Genomic DNA, 26,248 nt, shown 5'->3' with positions numbered 1-26,248 from the left:
TGATGTCACTGACCATGTCATGAGTGATTTAATATGTGAGATCATAAGCAGTGCATTGCGGGGGCGCAAGTTATCATTAGCTTAGCTAACGATAACTGCTGAATTTCTCTGGGTTTGAACAAATGAGATGTAAGTCCTAACTATAACATCCCTGTAACCTTTGCTTTTTTTTGTAAATTTCTAAGTTTTTTAAAATTCTATTAGCTAACTTAACATCCCTGTAACCTTTGTTTTTTTCAGTGAATTTCTTTAGTTTTTCATAATCTATTTCCTAACTATAATGTCCCCGTAACCTTTACTTTTTTTCAGTGAATTTCTAAGTTTGTTTTCAAATTCCAGGATACCTTTTCCCAAGTGATGTCGCTTTCCCCTCACACTGTCTTGGTGTAATATATGCTTAAGACAGAAATGGAAGTGGCCAAATCAATTCTGTCCACAGACTGACAAAGCCAGAGAACATGTTAATTAAACTGTTTCTGCTTTCCTCAGAGACTATAACCATAACATGGGCTCTATCTACAACAACAATCTACGTTTTGTCATGCATGGAATATATAGAGGTGATGGAGTTCACTTTACAGATGAAGGGAACAGGGTGTTTCTAGGAAACCTTAAACTTTGCATTCAGTTTTATGTGTAGTTGTCTTATACACACTCTCAACATAAAGGCTCTTGTCAGAGCCACCAAAAAGCCCACAAGTTTATTCATTTTCTTGTAAAATTATTATTCTTTTTATTTTTGAAAATTGCGACAATATGGCGATCAGACATTTATCAACCACCACAACCACATTAAAAAATGTTAACTTAAAAAATGAATTCTACTTTTACAATACACACATTACTAACTGAAAGAACATGTTTGTACACATATATTTGTAGTAACCTTAAAAATGTGTTTAAACCCTACTTCCGGTTTTTGCGATCACCCTGAGAGTCTTGATGATTTTGGGAACCGTGGAGTTGTAAACCACATATATTGGCAAATTTTACAGTTTTTTTAATCACTAGGGGTTTGTTAGTGCACTGTTCAAAATCATAATTTTCAAGGTAGATTGTATAAAATTCAACTTTCAAATCGATATTCAGTTTTTACGGTGATGCCCGGTGTCAAGACTACATTGATACCCACAACATTACACGGGAGGTCACACTGAGAGTCGTGGCATCAGCGCAGATAGGCAAAAACAACAGGTGATGGACAGAATGCAGAACATTGTCATACATTCACCCCAGTACAGAGATTTGGGCCTAAATCCATCGTTTTTTTGCACTCCACACCACCCCAGGTCAGACACGGCCATATGCAAATCAGCCATGACCCTGTGCCTCATGGTAGCAGTCCAGCCCGAACTGCCAAGCCATGTCTTTCCTAGACCGGAATCAAGCATCCAAGGACCGGTTTCTGGCTATCAGCCGTCATCCGCCTGGATAGCTTGACTCCAGTGGTGTGGAGAGCATGGGACTCACGTCTGAGCATACCCATCCCACTCGGGGCGACAAAGACAAAAACAACAGGTGATGGACAGAATGCAGAACATTGTCATACATTCACCCCAGTACAGAGATCTGGGCCTAAATCCATCGTTGTTTTACCCTCCAGACCACCCCAGGACAGACATGGCCATATGCAAATCCGCCTTGACCCTGTGCCTCATGGGAACAGTCCAGCCCGAACTGCCAAGCCATGTCTTTCCTGGACCGGAATCAAGCATCCAAGGACCGGTTTCTGGCTATCAGCCGTCATCAGCCTGGATAGCTTGACTCCAGTGGTGTGGAGAGCATGGACTCACGTCTGAGCATACCCATCCCACTCAGAACTCTGTACTGGGGTGAATGTATGACATTGTTCTGCATTCTGTCCATCAACTGTTGTTTTGCATTTGTCACCCCGAGTGGGATGGGTATGCTCAGACGTGAGTCCCACCATGCTCTCCACACCACTGGAGTCAAGCTATCCTGGCTGAAGACGGCTGATAGCCAGAAACCGGTCCTAGGATGCTTGATTCCGGTCCAGGAAAGACATGGCTTGGCAGTTCGGGCTGGACTGTTCCCATGAGGCACAGGGTCAAGGCTGATTTGCATATGGCCATGTCTGAACTGGGGTGGTGTGGAGTGCAGAAAAACGATGGATTTAGGCCCAGATCTCTGTACTGGGGTGAATGTATGACATTGTTCTGCATTCTGTCCATCAACTGTTGTTTTGCATTTGTCACCCCGAGTGGGATGGGTATGCTCAGACGTGAGTCCCATGCTCTCCACACCACTGGAGTCAAGCTATCCTGGCTGAAGACGGCTGATAGCCAGAAACCGGTCCTAGGATGCTTGATTCCAGTCCAGGAAAGACATGGCTTGGCAGTTCGGGCTGGACTGTTCCCATGAGGCACAGGGTCAAGGCTGATTTGCATATGGCCATGTCTGAATTGGGGTGGTGTGGAGTGCAAAAAAACGATGGATTTATGCTCAGATCTCTGTACTAGGGTGAATGTATGACATTGTTCTGCATTCTGTCCATCAACTGTTGTTTTGCATTTGTCACCCCGAGTGGGATGGGTATGCTCAGACGTGAGTCCCATGCTCTCCACACCACTGGAGTCAAGCTATCCTGGCTGAAGACGGCTGATAGCCAGAAACCGCTCCTAGGATGCTTGATTCCGGTCCAGGAAAGACATGGCTTGGCAGTTCGGGCTGGACTGTTCCCATGAGGCACAGGGTCAAGGCTGATTTGCATATGGCCATGTCTGAACTGGGGTGGTGTGGAGTGCAAAAAAACGATGGATTTAGGCCCAGATCTCTGTACTGGGGTGAATGTATGACATTGTTCTGCATTCTGTCCATCAACTGTTGTTTTGCATTTGTCACCCCCGAGTGGGATGGGTATGCTCAGACGTGAGTCCCATGCTCTCCACACCACTGGAGTCAAGCTATCCTGGCTGAAGACGGCTGATAGCCAGAAACCGGTCCTAGGATGCTTGATTCCGGTCCAGGAAAGACATGGCTTGGCAGTTCGGGCTGGACTGTTCCCATGAGGCACAGGGTCAAGGCTGATTTGCATATGGCCATGTCTGAACTGGGGTGGTGTGGAGTGCAAAAAAACGATGGATTTAGGCCCAGATCTCTGTACTGGGGTGAATGTATGACATTGTTCTGCATTCTGTCCATCAACTGTTGTTTTGCATTTGTCACCCCGAGTGGGATGGGTATGCTCAGACGTGAGTCCCATGCTCTCCACACCACTGGAGTCAAGCTATCCTGGCTGAAGACGGCTGATAGCCAGAAACCAGTCCTAGGATGCTTGATTCCGGTCCAGGAAAGACATGGCTTGGCAGTTCGGGCTGGACTGTTACCATGAGGCACAGGGTCAAGGCTGATTTGCATATGGCCATGTCTGAACTGGGGTGGTGTAGAGTGCAAAAAAACGATGGATTTAGGCTCAGATCTCTGTACTGGGGTGAATGTATGACATTGTTCTGCATTCTGTCCATCAACTGTTGTTTTGCATCAGCGCAGATATCACACATAATTTAAAAAATCTATTTTGGACACATAACTTGTGTCACTGATACCCCATTTGTCAAACATGGGTCAGAGTACCTCTATGTTGACCCCTTATGTCACTTTGAAAAAGAAATTTCAGCTCTGAGAACTGTCCCCGATGCATAAAATGGTGGCTGCAATTTCCTTTTTGCAGGTTGCATCCAGCCAATCAAGGCATTCCAGCTGGCACGTGCATTCACAAGTTCCCGCAAAAACAATCTAATTTAACCGCGATTTCCATGAAAACAGTGTGAAATATCCACGACCAGAGATATCACTATACTGTTCGGATTTCATTTCACAAGAACTATTGAACGGATTTGCATGAAATAAAAGCACAATCTGAATAACAACATTTACATTTCGTCCAAATTTGGTGTAATTCTGTCTCGCGGGTCGGGCTGTAGGTTTGACAACGCATTCCTATGTGAATTAACATTACAAATGCACCCTTTTTTTGCGCCCATATTTCTTGGCCTTAACTGCACAGATCACCCCCAAACTTTCTACGACACACAGAACCAACTATAACACTTTTTGGAAAAATTTCATGAAGATTGGTCAAACTACGCCAAAGTTATAAGCAAGTCAAAAATACTTTTCCTATGGAAACTAGGCCCTAACTATAACTACCTACTGGTGACTGGAGTCACAATTCTGTAATTTGTTTTGCCGTGAGCAAGGCGTAAAGCCGAAATGCGTCGGTTTGCCATTGTCATTAAATTGGCTATTTGAAGTATACACGAGCGTCTGAGTATTTCCTTTGCATGGGAGAAAGGAGTTCTGGAATCGTGGATTACCCGGTAACCTGACTCAGACCGCCCACCTAGACAGGCTCGTAAACATACTGAGTCTGGTGTTTAGATATATAAATATATATATATATATATTGCAAGAGAAGGTAGATGATTTAGGGTGAATCGCTGAATGAAGATGAGGAATTATGGAAAAAAAACAAGAGGTGTCAGGTAATTAGTTTACCAGTTAGGAAGAGTGGAGAACTTAAAAATATGTGCAGCTATAGCCTATATAACCAGCATTAAAATGAAATATTCCTGATTTCTTTAGTCTGTCTTTATATTCATAAATCTTCCTATAAATCTCTTGGCCCGAAACCCAGACTTTAGTATCTTATTATTACATCCAACGTTTTCTTGCATTCTTCTTTTTCGGTGAATAACAGTGACCAATATTTCATATTGTTTATAACATTTAAAAGTTTTTACTTTAGATTTTTGCATTTCCCAAAAGACATTTTAATCACTTTGGTGGAATTTGTACCACCACTGTTTAAATAAAGACAACCAACAATTGTATGTCTTCTATAACAGACTATCATGTAAGAATAGGAAATATTTTTCTTTGAACATGCCTTGGACGATTATGGGCAAATATTGATAGTAGTTAGATTCTGCACTTAAGACCTACTTTAGCAAGGGTGACTAAACGAAAGCACAGTGTGGGAAGATGTGGGCAATCTAGTGACACGCTGAAACATTAAAATGTAACTTGTGGTGGACACACTTTGATAAAACGCAGGAAAATATGAGTGTTTAAAAATGTTTTGTTTTTAATTGATACATTTTTTATCTTAAAAGACAAATTCCATATGCCAAAGATAGAATAAAGATGAAAACAGTTGAACGAATGTTATGCAAAATATGCCCGTAACTTGCAAGTACCGCAGTCTCTGATAGTACAAAACAGCACAATCGACCTATAATTTCACAATGGTTCTATGAGTGGTTTTTGACAGGAAACAGATACTGCTGTGTTGTAATGCACTTTGTGAATAAACCGCTGACCCAGATTGGCTTGTTACTGCTTATTTATTTAGTTACACCACATCCCTGAAGAGCGCCGAGCCAGCGCTCCGTTCCCTCAGCTGCCGCGCTCCCTAATGCCGCTGCGCGCGCAGTCACTCAAAATGGCCGCCGCACGTCACGTAGCCACGTGACGTGCATAGACTAGAGCGCGCCACTACATATCTCCCTTTTTTCCAATAGTTCAAGAGTCACTTACAGTTCAATTGTCCATTTCAAAATCTCGGAACCTTGCTGGTCTCACCACCGGTCTCCCACTCCTGGTTACCTGGGTGTGGCCCTCCTGGGACCTTTGACTCAGCATTCCGTCGCTTCTTTCCTCACTCTGTTCCGCCAGGTTCTCCTCTATGCTTCTTCTGCTCTCACCTAGTTCATCTCCACCGCTTCCTTCTCCATATTGCTCAACGGTTCCCTGCTCTTCATCTGCATTCTGATCTTCTCCGACGTCCCATTCAGCTCCATGTTGATTCCATTGTAAGACTTTGTTACACCTGGCCATGCGATCTTGGGACCACACGTTGCCATCACTCAGCAAGGCCGCACGATCGTACACTTCCTTCACTTGCATGGGCCTGCTGTATTTACTGTCTCCCTTCTTCTGTAGTGTTGCTAACTTTACTCTTACCCACTCATCCTTCTCCAACCTGGTTCCCTTTACATTCCTCCGCTTGTTGTAGTGGTTGGTGTATATCGATTGTGCTTTTTCCAGGTTGGCACGTACCACTGCCGGGGACCATTCACTGGTGATTACTTTCTCCTTCCAAACCCGATTGTCATGGGTGAAAGGTTCTCGTCCTCTCAGAATCTGAAACGGACTGTATCCTGTTCCAGTTGGTGTGATCCTGTAAGCCCATACCATGTTCTCTATGGCCTTTTCCCAATCCTTGTTACAGGAAATCGCTGCTTGTACGGCACCCATCACCACTCGGTTAAACCTTTCCACCAAGCCGTTCCCTGCGGGATGGTAAATGGCTGTGTGTTTAATGGCTATGCCGTTCCTTTGCATGAAGTTGTTCCACCTTTCAGATGTGAATTGGGGGCCATTATCGCTCAAGATGGATTTAGGTATGCCCTCCCTCACGAAGGTGTCTGATAGAAACTTCAGGATGTTCTCCGTGTCCATGGTCTCCTCCACTTTCAACTCAGGCCATTTAGAGTATCTATCCATAAGGACACAAACGTACTTCTGCGTGCCTTGGCTATCCAGGATGGGTCCCAATATGTCTAAGGACAATTCCTCCCACGGGTTCTGTGGGGTCTCGAACTTCCCCAGCGCGGGGCGCAGGGGCTTGAGTGATTTGTCCGCTCCCTGACACTGTGGGCACTCTCTGACATGCCTCTCCGCTCTTATGTCCATGCCTGGCCACCAGTAATTTTGTTTGGCCCTTAACTTCAGTTTCCCAATGCCTAGATGGCCCTCATGCAGTATGTCCAGTAACTGGTTCACGAGTTTCCTGGGAGGGATTACCTTGTCTCCTCTGTATGTGAACACTCCTCTATCCCCCACTGATAATTCTTCTCTGACCTCAAAGTAGGGTTTGACATTTTCACTCACGTGCCTCTTATCCGGCCATCCCGTTACAATGTACTTCTTCACTTCCTCCAACACTCCGTCTTCCTTATATCCTTCGACCCACTCTTCATAGTCGATGACTGTGCCTTGATCCCCTACCAAAGCCACCAGCTCTGTTTGGTCCACGGGGTCCTCTACTCCTGGCTCCATTGCTGCTGCCCTGCTCAGATAGTCGGCCACTCGATTTCGGTTTCCAGGAAGGTACTCCACGTCGTACCTGAATTCGAGTAGTTTTAGGGACATCTTCGAAATCCTGGGCGTGGCACTAGCATGCCCACTTGATGTTAACACTTTTACTAATGGCTTATGATCTGTTCTGAGCAGGAATCTGGTGCCCCATAGAAACTGCCTAAATCTCGCTGTAGCCCACACCACCGCCAGCATCTCCTTTTCGATGACGCTGTACTTGCTTTCGGTGGCCGTCAATGCCCTTGATGCAAAACTAATCGTCTCCATCTGACCTTGTCCACGTTCTTGCATGAGCACAGCTCCCAAGCCTTTTTCGCTGGCATCAGTGGTGAGGACCGTGGCACCCTGTGGGTCATATCCTTTCAGTGGCACCGCTCCCATGACGTTTCTCTTAATGGTGTCGAACTCCTGTTGTGCCTCTGGTGTCCATTCAAAGGTGGTGTTTTCTCTAGTCAGCATCCTCATATTGTGCGTTTTGGAGGCAAAGTGAACCACAAACTTACTGTAATACTCCGCCATGCCCAAAAACGACCTGACTTCCTCCTTGTTGGTGGGGGGCGGAGCCTCAGCAATTGCCTTTACGTTGTCGGCCTTGGGTGTTATGCCCTGCACCCCTATCTCGTGACCCAGGTAAGTCACCGATTCTAGTCCCAAGCGGCACTTATTCCATTCTGCCGTGAGGCCTTTGCTGTCCAGGGTCTCCAACACTTTCCCTAGTTTCTGGTCGTGGTCCATTCTATCTCGCCCCATTATCAGAATGTCGTCTTGGAAATACTGGATGCCAGTTAAGTCCTTAAACAGTTGGTGCATTAACCTTTGGAATACCGCAGCCGCCGAGGCCAGTCCGAACGGCATGCGGCAGAACTGGTAGCAACCAAATGGGGTGATGAATGACGTGAGTTTCTTGCTGTCTGGGTGCAATGCTACTTGGTGGTACGCAGAAGTCAAATCGATGGTGGAGTACCATTTGACTCCTCTGGTCTTTGCTAGCATTTCGTCGATCCTCGGGAGGGGAAATTTCTCGACGACAATGTTCTTATTTAACTCTCTTAGGTCGACGCAGAGCCTGACCTTTCCATTTGGCTTCATGACTACCACCAAGGGCGCGAGCCACTCTGCGCAGGTTATAGGTTCAATTATCCCTTTGCTCTCCAATTCTTGAAGCTCCATTTGGACCGCCTCTCTTACCGCTATGGGTATGTTCCTTACCTTGTGGGCCACTGGAACGGCATCCTCCTTGAGTACGATCTTGTGTTGGAACCTTTCAAGCTTTCCTACTGTGCCTCCAAACACTCTTGGGTACTCCTCTTTCCATTTTTCAAGATCGGGCCAGGTGTCTGGCTCTGTGAGCAGAATCTGTTCTTTGCCTCCCGGGTCTAGCTTGATTCCCAGGTCTCCCTGGTCCAGCCACCCTAAGACGGACGGTCCTCTCTCTGAGATGTACAGCTTGCATTCCGCTGATCTGCCTCTGAACTCAAACTTCAAGAGTCTATATCCTACCATTGGGATACGATCACCATTATATGTGACTGGTCGAATGTCCAGTCTCTCCAGTTCCGGTCCAATCTTCGGTCTGAATGTTGTCTCCCACACTGCTCTTGGTATTATCGTGAAGGGGGAACCTGTGTCTGCCACTACGCTGATGGTTACTCCTCCCATCTTCATTTCCAACACTGGTTTAGTCGTCCTTTTCCCTTCTATACTCATGATCTGGTCGTATATGCATAACACGGTGACGACCTCCTCTTCTCCTGTCTCTTCCTGGCCTTCTTCTTCTTGGTCTACGTATTTCACCACGCCCTTGGACATTTTTTTCCGGCACACTTTCTCATAGTGGCCGATGATGCCACAGTGTAGACACTTGGCCCTGAACGCGGGGCACCTTCTGTCGTGTGCCTCATGGGACCAGCTTCCGCACCTATAGCACGTTTTCTTGTTGCCGCTTCCTTCCGGTTTCCTTTGCAATCCAGAGTTGCCCTGCCACTTGTTGGAACCTTTCCACGTGGCACCTCTGTAACTCTGATCCTTGCGGGGTCCCTCTTCCTGTATCCTGTTCACGATGGTCGCCGTTGGCGGTTCTTTCTTGGTGGCGTCAGCGCACCTCCGTGCGAGCTCGGCCCTCTTGACAACAACCATTACGTCCTTGAGGGTGGTATCCCCACTTGCCCATAGCTTGTCCTGGACGTTCGTGCTGGTTGTGTGCATAACTATTTGGTCTTTGATAAATTCTTCCTCCCACAGGGCATACCTGCACGTGGCCGCCAGTTTCTTCAGGGCCGCCACGTACTCCTCAATCGATTCTCCGGCGCGTTGTTTCCTCTGCTGGAAGTTGAATCTATCAACTGACACACATACCGTGGGCCGATAGTGTTCATTCAGATCGTCAACCGCGTGGGCGTATACATCATCGTCCGAGCCATCTCTCGGTTTGGGTACCAGGCTTTTGTATATTCTAAGTCCTTCTGGCCCTAGGTTGAGTAATAATATCCGTTTTTTTCTGTTGGGTTTGAAAGACTCTTCATTTTCGTCCTCTAGGACCTCTATGAAGTTGTTTATGTATTCACGCCAGTCCTCCCACTTCATCAGTGGTTCTCCTGGCTTCGGGAGGAACTGGACTGGTGCAATGGCATATCCTGCTGGGGCGCTCATTTTCTCTTCCTTGACCGTAGTTGTTCCGATTCCTTTCCCTGTGGGGCTCCCTGGGGTGTTATCTGTATCCTCTTCCTTAGTCTGCACTGGGGGGCCTTCAGCGTCTGCCCCCTCCCCCTCCTTGATGGTAGCCAGGTCTGGCTTCGTGAATAGCGTGTGCCGACTGCGACGCGCTGTCTAGTTGCCGTGGGGCCACTCTGCTATGTTGTTCTGGTAGGCCGGAGATGGCTCTGCCGCGCTCTTCAGGGTACAATACCGTCTGTGGTGACCTCAGTACTGGAGGTTCTCCAGCGACTCTGCACCGGTTCGCCGTTAGCTGTCCGGTCCCCTCTGCCTTGGTGACACTGCCTGCCTGGGGTTCCGCTGGTTCCACGTGCTCGCGGGGATGTGGGTCTGCCGTGTCCCCCTTGCCACGTGTTGGTTGTGGTGCCCTTCGTTTTACTTTTTTTTTTCGAAGGGTTTTAATTTCTAATCCCGACCTCGTCGCCACTGTTGTAATGCACTTTGTGAATAAACCGCTGACCCAGATTGGCTTGTTACTGCTTATTTATTTAGTTACACCACATCCCTGAAGAGCGCCGAGCCAGCGCTCCGTTCCCTCAGCTGCCGCGCTCCCTAATGCCGCTGCGCGCGCAGTCACTCAAAATGGCCGCCGCACGTCACGTAGCCACGTGACGTGCATAGACTAGAGCGCGCCACTACATGCTGTCAGCTAAAATGGTTGCCAGAGTACCCTGAAGTGACCCTGTTCAGTTTTCAGAGCATAGGAAAAATGCTGGTCAGATGAGATGAGCAACAAAGGGCTATAACAATCTCCCGGCACAAGCCACACAAATAGTTAAGATCACTTTTGGTAATATAAGCAGCAAAATTTGGATTTACTCAAATAAAAGTACTTTTATTTGAAGAGGAAAGGTAAAAATATATTTCTTGCAGTGAGTGAGTAAAGTTGCTGTTGGTCAATGAACAGTGTGGAGTGCCGGCCCTACTAATCAAGACATAATTATTGATGTTATTGTTAATCAGCAATATTTGCTAGAATATAAATGTATATGTTTTAGAAAAAGAATCTACGGTGTGTTGTGATCCGTCCGTGCAATTATGTTAAGGGAAACACGTGGACATTTCACAGCTTTACATTTGTCTCACACATACCAGGGTAAACTGATTCTCTTTTTATATCATATGTATTTGTGAATGTTTTTTAAGGAACATTGTTTTGGGTAAGAAAACATTTCAATAGAGTTCAAAACGAGAAAACATTTTCACTACTTAAGAAGAAAACTTTCTGAAAAAAAAAATATTTTAAACGGGTGCAACTTTTCCACGTCTGGAAGAGGAGCTGACAGTAGATGTTTCCGTAGTGGTTGATGCCCTCACTTCTGTAGTCTTTGGTTTCTTCTTTCCACACAGGAGGAACGGGATAGCACAGTCACGAAACTACAGCAGAGCAATAAAAGAAATGTAAAAGTATTAACCATAGGCTATGAAATATTTTTAAATTGCAAGTTGTCTGGATAGTGCGAGGGAGTACCAGAAAATTAAAATCACCGCCACTTTGAACTAAAAAGCTGATGCCACCAAGCAAGCAAAGCAAGTGAGCCGAACTCTCCATAGAAGAGCTTCCTTGTCTGTTCCATTAATACATCTATCCATACATTTTTTCCTTCTTTCATCCATCTACTGATATCCACTATTTCACATTCACATCTGTCATCCATTCATTATTTTATCCATCATTCAATCTTTCCCCATTACATCCATTTATCCATCCACCCATCCAGTATGCCATCCATCTGCCATTCCATCCATCTTGCGATCCACCCAACCATCCATCCATCCATCTATTGCAACACTCTGCTCTTCATCCATCCATCCATCGACTGCCATCCATCCATCAACTCTGCCATACGTCCAGCCATAAATCCATCAATGCATCCATCGATCCACCAATCCATCCATCTATCCGTCCTGCAATCCATCCATCTAGATACTCTGCTATCCATCCATCCCTACACTCTGCCATCCATCCACCCATTCACTCTGCCATCCATCCTCTCTGGAATTCACCCATTAATCCATCAAATCTGCCATGTATCAATCCACTCTGCCATCCATCCATCCATTAATCCATCCATTTGTCAACTCTGCCATTCATCCATCCACTCTACCATCCAGCCATCCATCCCCCCTGCCATCCATTCAGCCATCCATCATCCACCCATCCACTCTGCTTTCAGTCAACCCACTCTGCCATCCATTCACTCATATTTTCACCCACCCACTCATTCATGCATTCCTTTACTCTGCCATCCTTTCACTTGTCCATCCACCTATCTAGTCACCTATCCATCCATCCATTACTTTACTTTTCATCCTTTCCTCTTCCTATCCAGCTATCCTTCACTCTTTCTTTCACCAACTCATTCATCCACCCAGCCACTCATTCATCCACCCACTCATTCATCCATACTTTCATCTTTTTTCTCTTCTTTCTATTATTCCTTCTTTCTTTCCCTGTTCTATTTACCCAGCTGTCTTTTTTTTTTCTTCGCTCCTGTTTGCTCTTATATTGATGCTGCAATCCAGCGTTAATGATGAGTTTTTTTTCTGCCGAGTTGCACACAGAAGAGGCCCATAAGGAACCTATCCCCGCTTTAGCTGCTAAACCTGGGGGGGAGGGCACATGGCCCCTGGGTTAGTGCCATCATGTGCATATTTCATAATTAATATATTTAGGAAGATGTTTTAGATGTTATAGCTACATGGCTTATCATCCAGCACAGAAAACAAATACAGAAATATGGGGTCTACCAAGTATTAAGTGCACCCTCAAAATGTGGTAGATGCAGCATTTGTAAATTGAAGTATGAGATCCATATGCCGAATGCGATGGATAAACTAAGATCTGCTAATGTGATTGATATGATCCCTGTGATCAGTTATCTATTGGTATGACAACCAGAGAGCTTAGAATAAGGATAACTGGGCCTAGATTAGCAATAAAACAAAAAGAGAGAGAGCATCATTAGATAAATATTGTATTCAGAAAAATCATTCGTAGGATGATATTAAATGGGTAATTATTGAAAAACGAAATCCAAATCCATGAAAGGTTGTTGATATAGCTGAGAGACTATTGTTAATAGAACACAGATATATTTATCGAAGTGGTGCATATGAGAATGTGATGAACACGCTGATAAATTAATTAGAGTGTTGGACTTACTTCTTTCTACAGGGTTACCTCCAACTAGTTTGCCGTTACACCTCTTATTTTCCTGAATTCGTTTTTTGTTGGCTGTAGGACTTTGAGCACTTTAATGCTGCTAACCAGTGCTAAAGTGTTTCCGCTCTCTCCTTTAAACATGATAAAATTGCCTTACACCCAATTGACTCATTGAATTTACTTGTAACTCCCATTAAAGTAGTACTCCATGTACCCAGCGCCTTTAAATTGAATGTTACTAGTGGGCCTGCAGCACTAATTGTGCCACCCTCTTAAGTAGTCTTTTAAATGTGTCAGGCCTGCCATTGCAACCTGTGTGTGCTGTTCTTAACTGCCATATACACATTTTGCCAGACCCAAACCTTCCTTTTTAACACATATAAATCACCCCTAGCTGAACAGCCAAGAGGACAGGGTGCAATGAATTTAAAAGTGTGACATCTACTTTTAAGTTTTACATATCCTGGTAGTGAAAAACACTTACATTTTCATTACTGCAAGGCCTATCTGTTTCATAGGATAACATTGGAGTTACCTTATTACATTTTATATGTGCGATTTCCAAATGGAAAGAGATTATCAGTTTATATTTGATGTCTTTGGAATTGTGGTAAAGAGACAGTTTTTATGGTAACGTTGGGCTTTAGATCACAGTTATAACAAGTATTGGCAAAGCCAATAGTTCTCGGCAATGCCCGAGCTATTGGTTTTGTGAATGTCTCTTTAGCCATGTTGTCTAGCAGCACATCTGCTGTTCAGCATGGCTGAAAGTCACTGAAAGCCCTGAATCACAGGATTTTGAGCCAACGCCGACTCTCTTCACATCCCATGGTGATTTTATTGTCCTGCCGCTCTTAGCACAAAAAAGTGCTTTGACGTGGCCTGTGCTGGCCACATCATAGCATTTTTTTCAGTGACTTTAGGGCACGCTGAACAGCAAATGTACTGCTAGACTGCATGGCTAAAAGACATTCACATTGACAAGGCCAATAGCTCGGGCATTTTTGAACTTTACCAATGGTAGGAGATGGGAAGCCTGTAAGCTCACAGATAGGACACAGCTCATCTCTTCGAGACAGTGCATGAACTGTCTAGCCGAGCAGTGCATGTGCTGCTAGCCGATACCAAAAAACAATAGATTTTGCACAGGAGAAACGTACTGGCTTTGCCAATGCTTGTTGTGTTTAGAAACAGGAAGATTAGGTGATTTATCTGTAATCACAAAATGTGGAACTGAGGCCAGGCTAGGGGAATTATATGACATCCTTTCGGGAGGAAATGTGGCGTAAGGCCCAGAGCTGCTGACTATGGAACTTGTAAACCCGCTTTCGCCATCGGTTTAACATCTTTAATTTTGGCAATTCACTCAATCTTGCCGTGCCTAAAAAAAGAAATGTGTCCTTGTGTAAAGTAAATGGTGCTAATGTAAAAGCCCACCAATACCTTCAGGTGGTGTTGGCGCTATATTAAACTGCGCAAAAAAGTAAGCGGTGCCAATGTAAAGCGCTCCAATTCCTTTGGGTGGTGTTGGAGCTATATATAACACTGCACAAGAAAAGTAACTGGTGCTTATGTAAAGTGCTCCAATACTTTCGGTGGTGATGGCGCTACATAAAACTGCAATTTTGTTTTGAAAAACAGAGTCGGTGGAGGAGAGGATCTGTGCAATGGAGTTATGGGGGGGGGGCAAGCAGCAAGGTTGGGTGGTTGGGGACAACCAACAGCAAATGCGAGCAGCCATGGGGAGATTAGGCGATTTGCCCATAATCACAAAATATGGAACTGAGAACAAGACTAGGAATATAATGTGGCAGCCTTGTGGGAGAGGGTGTGGCGCAAGGCCCAAAGCTGCTGACTGTGGAGCTAGGAAGCCGGGTTTGAGTTTCGGCATCAGTCTAACATCCTTGATTCTGGGCAAATCACTTAATCTCCCCATGCATAAAAAAATGAATGTGTCCTTGTGTAGAGTAACTGGTGCTCATATAAAGTGCTCCAACACCTTTTGGGGGGTGTTTGGCACTATATAAAACTGCACAAAAAAGTAACTGGTGCTTATGTAAAGCGCTCCAATACCTTCGAGTGGTATTGAGGCAACATAAAAGTGCACAGAAAATGTGAAAAACAGAGTCGGTGGAGGAGAGGATCTGTGCAACGGAGTTCAGAGAGGGCAAGCAGCGAGGGCGGCTGTGGACAGGCAACCAACAGCGAATGCGGGCAGCCACAGGGAGATTAAGTGATTTACCTAAGTTCACAGTGTCCTTGTTAAAAGTAACTGATGTTAATGTAAAGTAACTCAATACCTTTGGATGGTGTTAGCACGTTATAAAACTGCACAAAAAAAGTAACTGGTGCTAATGTAAAGCACTCCAATACCATCGGGTGGTGACGCTATATAAAACTGAACAAAAATACAGAATGAACCAAAGTGTTAGGCTGGTTTACAGTAGTGAACATGAGGATATGCATCACTTTGGCAACCACATTAAAAGGACAACTTTTACCATGGACACTGAGGAGCAGGTAGACCTTGATGACATCAAGACTCAACCTGGCTCCTTTGAAGGGAATTCAAGTTAAGCAGCAATAGCGCATAGAAACACTTCACCGGTGAATATGGAGAAAGTGTCCCAATGGGAGAAATTTGAAGAAATAGAGTCCCACCCTATGAAAGGAGAAGCAACAAGGTTCAATCATTTCACACAGGACAGACGTGGCTATGCATTTACAGCAGAAGACACAGATACTTTAGACATGCCCTATGATAACGCATACCTGATTTATTTGAGGTCTGATTTTCCAGCTATAAACACCATTGCTGAACGGCCATATGTTGTGTAAACATGCATACACACACCCAGTACCCACACAAGCAGAAAATAGGCAGAGACTATACGAGTGCCAAGTAATAGCAGCTGTGCACACATGCTCCGATCAGCACGTCAGCTATACACTAAAAGGACATTAAAAGGCAGAACATTACCACTTACTAGTACCAAATAAACTACAATGGGGGTTTAAAGCATTGATGGGGTCAGTGGAGTGGTTGATTTGTGGATGGGGCAACACCAGGAGGTGCGAGGGAGCAAGCAGAAACAGGAGCGAGGAGGTGGGAAAACAGTAATGAAGGTAGAAGCAGTGACAGGGGAGGGGTTGTCTGTGGATGGGACATGAGGGCGAGTGGAAGGAGTTGGAGCTGTTAAAAGCAAGAGCACTGTGTAGAGTGCTATAAAAGAAAGAAAAAGGTATGTCCGAAAATGGTCGTAAAAACAGGAGCAGTGGATGTTTACAAGGGCTTTGTCCATTCTCTGGGGGGAGTGCTAAGCCTTGTGCAGCCATTTGTATCATGGCTGCAGAGGCAGGCCCCTTTCCATCATCACATACGTTATCACAACTCCAACTGCAAACATCATGGCACAAGTGTATTTACTAAGCAAGCGCACATCCAGCACACGGAGAGGGAGAAGGGACTCTCTCGAGTCTTGCATTGGATTTCTTGCAATTTAATTCATCCATGATATATAATAAACTGATTGATTGGCCCGCACTGTAAAGAACCCAATTAAAGTGAAATCGCCCCATACTTATTTATGACCAAAAGAGTACACTAATAAATTTGACTGCGTCAACTACAACATCGGCTGCACCAATGATACATAGCAGCCTGCACCATTCTGGGGCTTGAATTTAGTTCGGAACTGCTTATCACAAAGGTTCTACTGTAGATGCAGTAAGTGTTTTTCATTTCTGTGACCCATCATTAGTGGGGCCTTGTAAAGATGCAGCTTCACAATAAACCGATCCAAAGAAGAAATGAAGCTGATATCAAATTTGTATCCCATAAAGTAGATTTATTCCATATGTACAGCATATCACAGGAGTGCTGCTGTTCTCCAGCCGATCCAGACCCTTGAATGGTTTACAACAGCTGACTGGATAAACGGGAGACAGCACCCCGAGAGAATGCACCTTCAAACATAAACACGTTTGAAGGTACACTCTTCACAACCACAGTGCACGTGAATGTCGAATGAGCTGATAAGAATGCCGGCATGAATAATAAAGACAGAAGAAAGACTAAAGTAAATAAACTAAGAACAAACATCACTACATCATCTCTCTTCCTATAAAAATGAAAAACATATTTAAATTTGAAAATTATGGTTAAGACATGTAATAATCTCTAAATCTCACAGGAGCAGAACAGTTGTGAATAGATCTATGTGAAACACTAATTGTGTCTGATGAAGAATCCAATGGTTGACTCAGAGCTGCAACTTGTGAAGAAGTAGATGTGCATGAAGAAGATGGTAACTCATAAATGTAAGCGTTGTCAGATGGAGAACCCAAAGAAAAATGTGAACAATCAGAGTCACCATAGGAGGATTTGCACAAAAGTATTCTTTTTGCCTGTTCACTTGAAATCTTGACAACTGCTCTCTTACTCCACCACCCTTTCCTTTCCAGAAAAAGTGTACCTTTTGAAATTTTCACAACTTGAACTGGTAATGAAAACTTTGATAACCCCTTCTTTACTTTATTGGGATTTTTGAACAGAACCCAATCACCAACTTGAAAATCCTTTAATGTTATTGATGAAGAAGAAGCATCGAAGTACTTTTTCTAAACATTTTGTTTAACCAAAACATTTTTCTTTAAAACAAGCTTGTCTTGACAAGCTACACAACCAGAAACTTCCTTCATCATATCTTTTATCCAATTCAGGCAAACAACTCCATTGGGATTTCACTTCTTTAGGAGTCTAAAAGGTGAAATCCCTGTAGTAGAATGAGGTGTGACCAAATATGACCATATTTTCTTTCTCAAAAAGGATTCAACAGAGAGATTGCATGCCAATGCTGTTTGAATTCCTTCTTTTATGAACCTGTTCATTCTCTCAATGAGCCCATTTGAGGATGAGAATATAGAGCTACCATAAGATGTTTGATGTCATGAGATTTAAAATAATCCTCCATAGTAGAGGAGCAAAAATGCAACCCATTGTCTGTGACAATTTCTTTTGGATATCCTTCTTTTTGAAAAACTCTGTCAAGAAACTTTATAACATTAACAGAGGTAGGAGAAGTACACAAGTCAAAGGAATTGTGGGGCCATGTTGCTAAACATGCTTTTTCAGTACATGAAAACAGTTTCTTTAGACAACTACTAGCAGTACCACGTTGCACCTTAACCCCTCTCTTTCTGGACTTGAACATACATCGTTCCGATGACCATGCTATTCTACGTCCATTGTTATATTGGATTCGTCTGTGGTCAACGGACAAACTAGTGGACTACAGAGAAGCATTAAAAGAAATTATGGAAATAAGGAACACGACTCGGTTGGTATGGTGGACCCATATTCAAAACTGGTTTCTTAAGTTGGGATTATACCATTACTGGACAGACCCCGGTTCTCTGACCACATCTTTGCGGGAAAGGTTCTGGGAATCTGTCCTAAATTCCACAATACACAACCCAAAAACCGGAGCACTTACTCTTAAGTTTTTTGATGTGAAAGTAGAAAGTACATTCGAAGGTTTCATGGACGAAATGTTACCAACCATAGCAAAATCCTTGTATTTAAAATTTTGTTATCGCATTCTCCAAATCAAAGCAAACACATCAAAATGGGTATGCAACAAGGGTTCTACAGAGAATGTCTTGTTAGAAATCTGCAAATTGTGTGATATTGGCACAAGGGAGGATAAGGCTCATGTTCTATTCTTATGGCCGGCATATCATCATATTAGAAAAAAGTGGCTAAGGCCCATTTGCCGCCTTCTAGGCTTCAGACATATCAAGGAAGCAGAAAGAGTGTTTAAAGGTGATACAACACAGACCATCGTATTCAGTTTAAGTCGATTTCTCTTTGCTGTGGCAATAGCACGAAGAAGACGAGGTCTAAAATTGTAATCGTTATAGCCTGTCAAGTAAGGACACAATATTAGTCACTAAAATAATACTGATGAAAAGAGGCTATGTGTTGAGTGGCGGGTACAATATTGAAGAATTATTTATATTCTCCAGTTTGTCATACGTAATGGATGTAATACCCGTTAAATTGTACATGATTTTATTGGTTTTATAACGCTAGCGATATTAACTAATAATAGTACCTGGTACTTATTATTATTATTATTTATTACTATTTATTGTATCAAACTTTTTAACATTGCGCTTTCGCTTGCACTGTATAAACCAAGACGGACCGACTGTAATAGTGCGTTTGTAACTCAAAATGTCTGGTACCACTCTCTCTTTTTAGAGAAGATATTTTACTGATGTCCATGGCTTTCTTATGGTTTTACCTAGAAACTGATATTGTTTGACCTTGGTGGTTACTTTTAAGAGACTGTATTGTTTTTATGCTTATGACTCTTTTATGGTTTGTTTTAACCGAAATAAAGATTTAAAGAAAAGTCCAAGTCAACCCATTTCGAATGATAATGAATGAGTGCAATGATAAAATGTCCATTGTTTGAAATGAGGTCAAATGGACATGCAAAATCAATTGCAATCTTGAACCATGCCTCTTCGGGAATGGGTACAGAATGTAGGGGAGGTTAATTTATCTTCCAATGTTTGTCTGATAACAAACAAGTATCACATTTATTCACCCAAGAAGAAACATCTTTCTCTAAAGCTGGCCACCAGAAGTGTTCTTTAAGTTTCCTTGATGTACCTCCAATACCTAGATGTCTTTCATGTGCAGATTTGACTAGTTCCATTCTAATTGAAGGAGGAGGAATACATTGATCCCCACGCATTAAAACATCATTAACAATAGATAGATCTTCAGAGATCTGCGCTAAAGACTTGAGCGAAGCAGGAAGTGAACGTTCTTTAGGCCACCCACAACTAATCAAGTTTTTTACAGCTTGTAAAATTTGATCCTTTTCACACTCCTTTAGCCAAACAGATTGTGACAGGAAAGGAAATACAGACATCGAATCAATAATTGATGCCACAACACACTCAACTTCGCTATATTTGTGCTCATCTGAATTCTCCTTTAAAGGAAGCCTAGACAAGCAATCTACTCTAACATTGAGCCCTCCTGAGATGTGGCGGATGGTAAAATTGAACTCATGCAGCCTGGACAGTAAACAAACCAACCTTGCTGATGCCCTCCCTGTACCATTACCATTGAGTAGATGTAGTAATGGTTTGTGATCACTCAGCAAAATGAAATGTGAACCCCATATGTAAGTCTTGAACTTTTCTACTGCCCATGAACAAGCTAGTGCCTCTCTCTCGATGGTACTATAATTTCTCTCTCCAGTGGTGAGTGACCTTGATGCAAAACCAATGGTCCTTTCATTTGTACCAAACCATTGTCATAACACTGCACCTAAACCTAACTGACTAGCATCTACAGAGATGGTACATTTCACCCCAGGGGTAAAAGAGGACAATGCTGGCGAATTAAGAATAGCTTTTTGATTAAATTGAATGCATCATCTAATTCAGAAGACCATACAAATTTTACATTCTTTTTTAACAGGTCTCACAATGGCTGAACAATCGAACCATCTGTGAGTAATTTTGGATAAATCTGGAGTAATATTCAGTCATGCCCAAGAAGGATTTTAGTGCATCTTTATCTTTAGGGACCTGAACATTCGAGATGGCTTGCGTCAATGAGAATTTAGGCTTTATGCCTCCTGAAGATATTGAATGAACTAAATAATCTACCTCTGTCTTAAAAAATGTGCACTTATCTTGCCCAAGGGTGATTCCTGCATCTTTGAATCATGACAACACCTCCCTAAGAGACTCAACGTGTTCTAATTTTGTTTAAAAAAAAATAAAAACGTCGTCTTGATAAGCCTGAACACATTTTAAGTTTTTCAATAAGGAATCCATGAATTTCTGGAAAACACTTGCCGCTGTGGCTAACCCGAACGGCATCCCCTTTTGTATCGCTTTGTTCGCCCTAAGTGTGGCAGGGTATGCTCAGACGTGAGTCCCTTGCTCACTTGGCCACTGGATTCAAGATAACCTGGCTGATGAGGATTATGAATCCGAAACCGGTCCCAGGATGCTTGTTTCCGGACCAGGGAAGACATGGCTTGGCAGTTCGGGCTGGACTGTTCCCATGAGGCACAGGGTCAGACTGATTTGCATATAGCCATGTCTGAATTGGGGTGGCTGAGTGGGCTAAAGAATGGTGATGGATTAAACCCAGATCAGTTGACTGGGGGTGAGTGTTTGATTTGCTCAAATGCTCCGTCCATCATCCCCTTTTGTATCGCTTTGTTCGCCCTAAGTGTGGCAGGGTATGCTCAGACGTGAGTCCCTTGCTCACTTGGCCACTGGATTCAAGATAGCCTGTCAGATGAGGATTATGAATCCGAAACCGGTCCCAGGATGCTTGTTTCCGGTCCAGGTAAGACATGGCTTGGCAGTTCGGGCTGGACTGTTCCCATGAGGCACAGGGTCAGACTGATTTGCATATAGCCATGTCTGAACAGGGGTGGCTGAGTGGGCTAAAGAATGGTGATGGATTAAACCCAGATCAGTTGACTGGGGGTGAGTGTTTGATTTGCTCAAATGCTCCGTCCATCATCCCCTTTTGTATCGCTTTGTTCGCCCTAAGTGTGGCAGGGTATGCTCAGACGTGAGTCCCTTGCTCACTTGGCCACTGGATTCAAGATAGCCTGGCTGATGAGGATTATGAATCCGAAACCGGTCCCAGGATGCTTGTTTCCGGTCCAGGTAAGACATGGCTTGGCAGTTCGGGCTGGACTGTTCCCATGAGGCACAGGGTCAGACTGATTTGCATATAGCCATGTCTGAACTGGGGTGGCTGAGTGGGCTAAAGAATGGTGATAGATGAAACCCAGATCAGTTGACTGGGGGTGAGTGTTTGATTTGCTCAAATGCTCCGTCCATCATCCCCTTTTGTATCGCTTTGTTCGCCCTAAGTGTGGCAGGGTATGCTCAGACGTGAGTCCCTTGCTCACTTGGCCACTGGATTCAAGATAGCCTGGCTGATGAGGATTATGAATCCGAAACCGGTCCCAGGATGCTTGTTTCCGGTCCAGGGAAGACATGGCTTGGCAGTTCGGGCTGGACTGTTCCCATGAGGCACAGGGTCAGACTGATTTGCATATAGCCATGTCTGAACTGGGGTGGCTGAGTGGGCTAAAGAATGGTGATGGATTAAACCCAGATCAGTTGACTGGGGGTGAGTGTTTGATTTGCTCAAATGCTCCGTCCATCATCCCCTTTTGTATTGCTTAACCCGAACGGCAACCTTAAGTATTTATAAGCACCAAATGGTGTAATGAAGTTAGTCAAACTTGTGGACTCTGGTGAAAGCGGAATCTGGTGATGCGCACTGCGCAAATCAAGCAAAGTAAAAAATGTTGAACCATCAATGCCAGTTAACAGATCTTGAATTTTTGGAAGGGGATGGCAATCAATAATGATATTTTGATTGAGGGAGCGAAGATCCGCACAGAGGCGAATACTTGAATCTTTTTTTCTGACTATAACAATAGGACTAACCCACTGTGAAGAATCAGTAGATTCAATTATATTTTCTGACACCATTTTGTCTAATAAATTCTTCAAATCTTCTCATACGCTGAGTGGGGCAGACCTTAATTTGTGCATTATAGGGATAGCGCCTGGCTTAAGTTTAATTAAATGTTCACATTTTTTGATCTTACCTATCTTTGAATTAAATACTTCAGGAAATTGTTTAATAATCTCATTCACTTCTGAATTATTATCATCAGTTATCAATGATATATCTGTATCATTAATCTGAACAGGATTCTTTATCCCCGGAGCAAGTTTCAATCCCATTCTTGCAAGATCCTGCATCCTACAATATTCTTCCCTTTGACTGTCACATACACCTTAGTATAAGTAACCCTACCAAGACAAGAAATGTTGGACATGAAAAATCCAATCATGTCTATGTCTTTTCCACCATACGCCTTGGGAATTATGTCAACTTTAGACAGGATGATTTCTGTGGACCAAAATTCTCCGAACAGGATGTCAGAGATGATGGTGACTGGGGCCCCTGAGTCAGCCCACATGTCAACTTTCTGTTCACCAATTAAAACTACACATGTAGGTTCTACTGCATGTTCTTCTGACAAATCCTAACCAGAATCAATTGCCAACATTTCTTTTTCTAACAGGCTCTCCTGAGTGAACTCAATTGTATTAATATCCAAATTCTGTAATCGTGATTCAAGTGAGGTGACATCATAAGAGTAAATTCTCTCGTGGTGCTGTTCTCCCGTTTATCCAGTCAGCTGTTGTAAACCATTCAAGGGTCTGGATCGGCTGGAGAACAGCAGCACGAGAGAATGCACCTTCAAACATAAACACGTTTGAAGGTACACTCTTCACAACCACAGTGCATGTGAATGTCGCATGAGCTGATAAGAATGCCAGCATGAATAATAAAGACAGAAGAAAGACTAAAGTAAATAAACTAAGAACAAACATCATTACAGGCCTTTGCACCAAGGAATTAAAGACTGTTTTGTGCAAGTCTCGTGGAATGGAAGGGCTCCTCCTTACTCAGAGAAATGTCCCCCTCTAATTTATTAGATCTTTTTTTTAAATTCCAACCGGAAAGGGCACCTTTCGCAGGCCTGGTGGAGTGCAGGTATTCCTTCTTTGGCACACTCCAAGGGAAAGATTTAAGGCGTGACATAGGGGTTATGAGATTCTGAGTGTGAAACCTGGGACTTGGCTTTACTTGGTCTGTCCCACTATTTTGCCTCATCCCTGATAGACTTGTGGGGTATAGAACTGGACTCTGCAATCAACTGTCTGTGAGCACTTCAAGGAATTTACAGTGCTCACAAGTGTGTTTCACAGATGTATGCACTGATGCACTAGGCGGGTGTGCGGCACAATGCAAAATGCACCTACAGAGAGCAGAGTGCACAAGTGAGCTGTGGGTGTGCCCACTCAGGTGCACGCTCTTGTGAGCCATACACCGCAGAGTATTGTATATTTATGTGAACATGCTATTGTTAAGAAAGAACTACATTAAATGCTGCAGTTTTGACACCGTGCTGTACAAAGAAAGCACATTTACTCATTTTCAATTCTCAGCTTCCTTAGAAATGATCAAATACTCAGTTTTGTTTCTTTCTGAAACTTTTTTTCCACGCCTTTGATTTTGAATTTGAACCATTGTGGCTTCGTGGTTTAGGCATTTCGGAGCCAAATCTGTAAATGTATGCAGTTAAAAAACTCATTTTCCGAAGTGTACGCCTCCCTGTCAGACAGATTGTTTACATGGGACAGCACAGCACAATACCCTTTAGCCATTACTGAATGTCCCCCGTGCAGTGCTATGCATTCTAGACCTCGTAGTGATTCAGTGGCATAGACAAGAAGCCATAAGCATGGTAATAGAAGTATCCCCAATTACCTACTTACAAAGGCTGTCTGTAAAGCGTACGTTGTTCGTTATCGAGCTTTTTGTGAATGGATATTTGTCGGCAAATACACCATTTCTGGATCGCATGACAGCCAACTACATATCCGAATATACTCTGGGAGTTGCACGGGAGTCGGAGTGACTTGTGATGGTTAAGGTGACTGAGGAATGGAGGACTGTCAGCCAATCCTAGTGTACTGCACAGAATTCTGATGTGTTAATTGGCTATGGAACCTGCATGCCTTCTGGAGATTTCTGCCCTTTGCTAGCTGTTCCCAGTTTGGCAAGCGCAATGTTCGTGCTGCTAAAATAGGGGCAGGTGTGCCGGTAAACTCCACCATGCAGTGGTTGTCTGAGTTTTTGCTGAACTCCATGCTCCAAGCGAAGCGTGGAAATCAAAACTCAGCAGAGTCGGCGGAGAGGAGTTTAATACCGACCCCTAGGCATGACTATGCATGCCAGGTACAAACGTTGACAAAGAATATGAGACAGATGATGGAGCGAGCAAATGGGAAGCCTGAGGACAGGCTGAAGCCCACAGATTGAACACAACATGGCTTTTGGAGATAGTTCATGCGCTGTCTAGCCAAGACCTAAAAATGTCACTTTAAGAAAGTTGGCATTTTTCTGCAATTAGCCCTTTTTTGCCTATAGCCTGACCTGGTCACATGACTGAGTGTAACTGACAGGTAGACTTTGTGAATTCTTCCCACACAGTCATACAATAGAGGGTTAGATATGCCTAGATGGGCCATCTGCTGGCAGGATGTGGGGGCGGAGCTGAGAACAGCCCCAATTAGAACTGAATAGCCTGTTATCTGTCTTCACACAATAGGCTTAACAACCCTGCATTGTCACTTAAGCCAGCCTGGAGCCAGGGCAAGGGGCAGGGGATTCCTTGCATTTCAAAGCCACTGTCTAGAGGATTCTCCCACCTTCCAGAACAAGGGCACCAGTGTATAACATAAGGACCTCAGACACCTGCTCTTTTGTACACTTCTGGATCTGTGGATACTCTACCAGGAAGAAGGACTGATGTGCTGCTACAAGGACTCCCACTCTGCTCACCTGCTACCCTCTTTCCTGAGGAGGAAGAACTGGACCTGCAACCCCTCTTAAACCCAGAACCCCAGAGTGACTCCAAGAGCTAGTCTGCTGGCCTCCTGATATGAGCCCCAGAGACATAAAAGGCTCCCCAACAGCTCCTGGACCTTTCTTCAGTGGGTTCTTAACCCCCAAGTGCATCTCTCAGGTCCTGCACCCTTGGAGTGGCATACAGACTCTTGAAATCAAGCTTTTGGGCTCTTCGTAACTGCGAATGGGCCCATTCACATCAGGACCATGTCGCTTGTAATAGAATTCAGTGTGAGCCGCCACCAGCTCGTTTCTTCACACAACAACCATTGATCAACCGCAGAGAACCGCCAACAAGAAGTTCCAGCCTGCCCATCCACGATGCCCAGCCTGCTCTTCGCACCATGTCGATTACTGCCCACGATGCTCTCCATGCTCCTCGCAATGCTTTCCTTGTTCCTCGCGACCCTCTCCAGCACGAACAGGACTCTTGGCACAAAACTTGAGAAGGTGAACCTTCAGCACGACTGAGTTGGGACTGTGTTCTTCCTGTGTTCCATCGCATTAAGGCTGAACTTTTGACTATGATCCAATCCAATGCGATCAAAAAGCTGTGGTTTGCGCTTTATGCTTTAGGTACTATTATACAGTGTATTCTTTAAAAATACATAACTCCAATTTAACTGATTGGTATTTTGTTGGTTTGGTCTTGCTTTTTAAAATTAAAATAAGATCTAGTTTTCTAACTGGGT

The 26,248-nt window shown here is 44.0% G+C and overlaps 1 protein-coding gene across 1 annotated transcript in view; it reads right to left on the bottom strand.

The window, feature by feature from the left end:
• Window positions 1-11,076: 11,076 nt before the first annotated feature.
• The window catches only part of LOC144783418 (parapinopsin-like), a 144,872-nt gene continuing 129,700 nt past the window's right edge, over window positions 11,077-26,248 (bottom strand). Inside the window, exon 4 of the mRNA XM_078662406.1 lies at window positions 11,077-11,211. Within this exon, the coding sequence (XP_078518532.1) occupies window positions 11,077-11,211 (135 nt within the window). The remainder of the gene's footprint in view (window positions 11,212-26,248) is intronic.

Source organism: Lissotriton helveticus, chromosome 9 (assembly GCF_964261635.1).
Source record: "Lissotriton helveticus chromosome 9, aLisHel1.1, whole genome shotgun sequence".
Classification (NCBI taxonomy): domain Eukaryota; kingdom Metazoa; phylum Chordata; class Amphibia; order Caudata; family Salamandridae; genus Lissotriton; species Lissotriton helveticus.
This window is presented reverse-complemented; position numbering and strand designations above follow the sequence as displayed.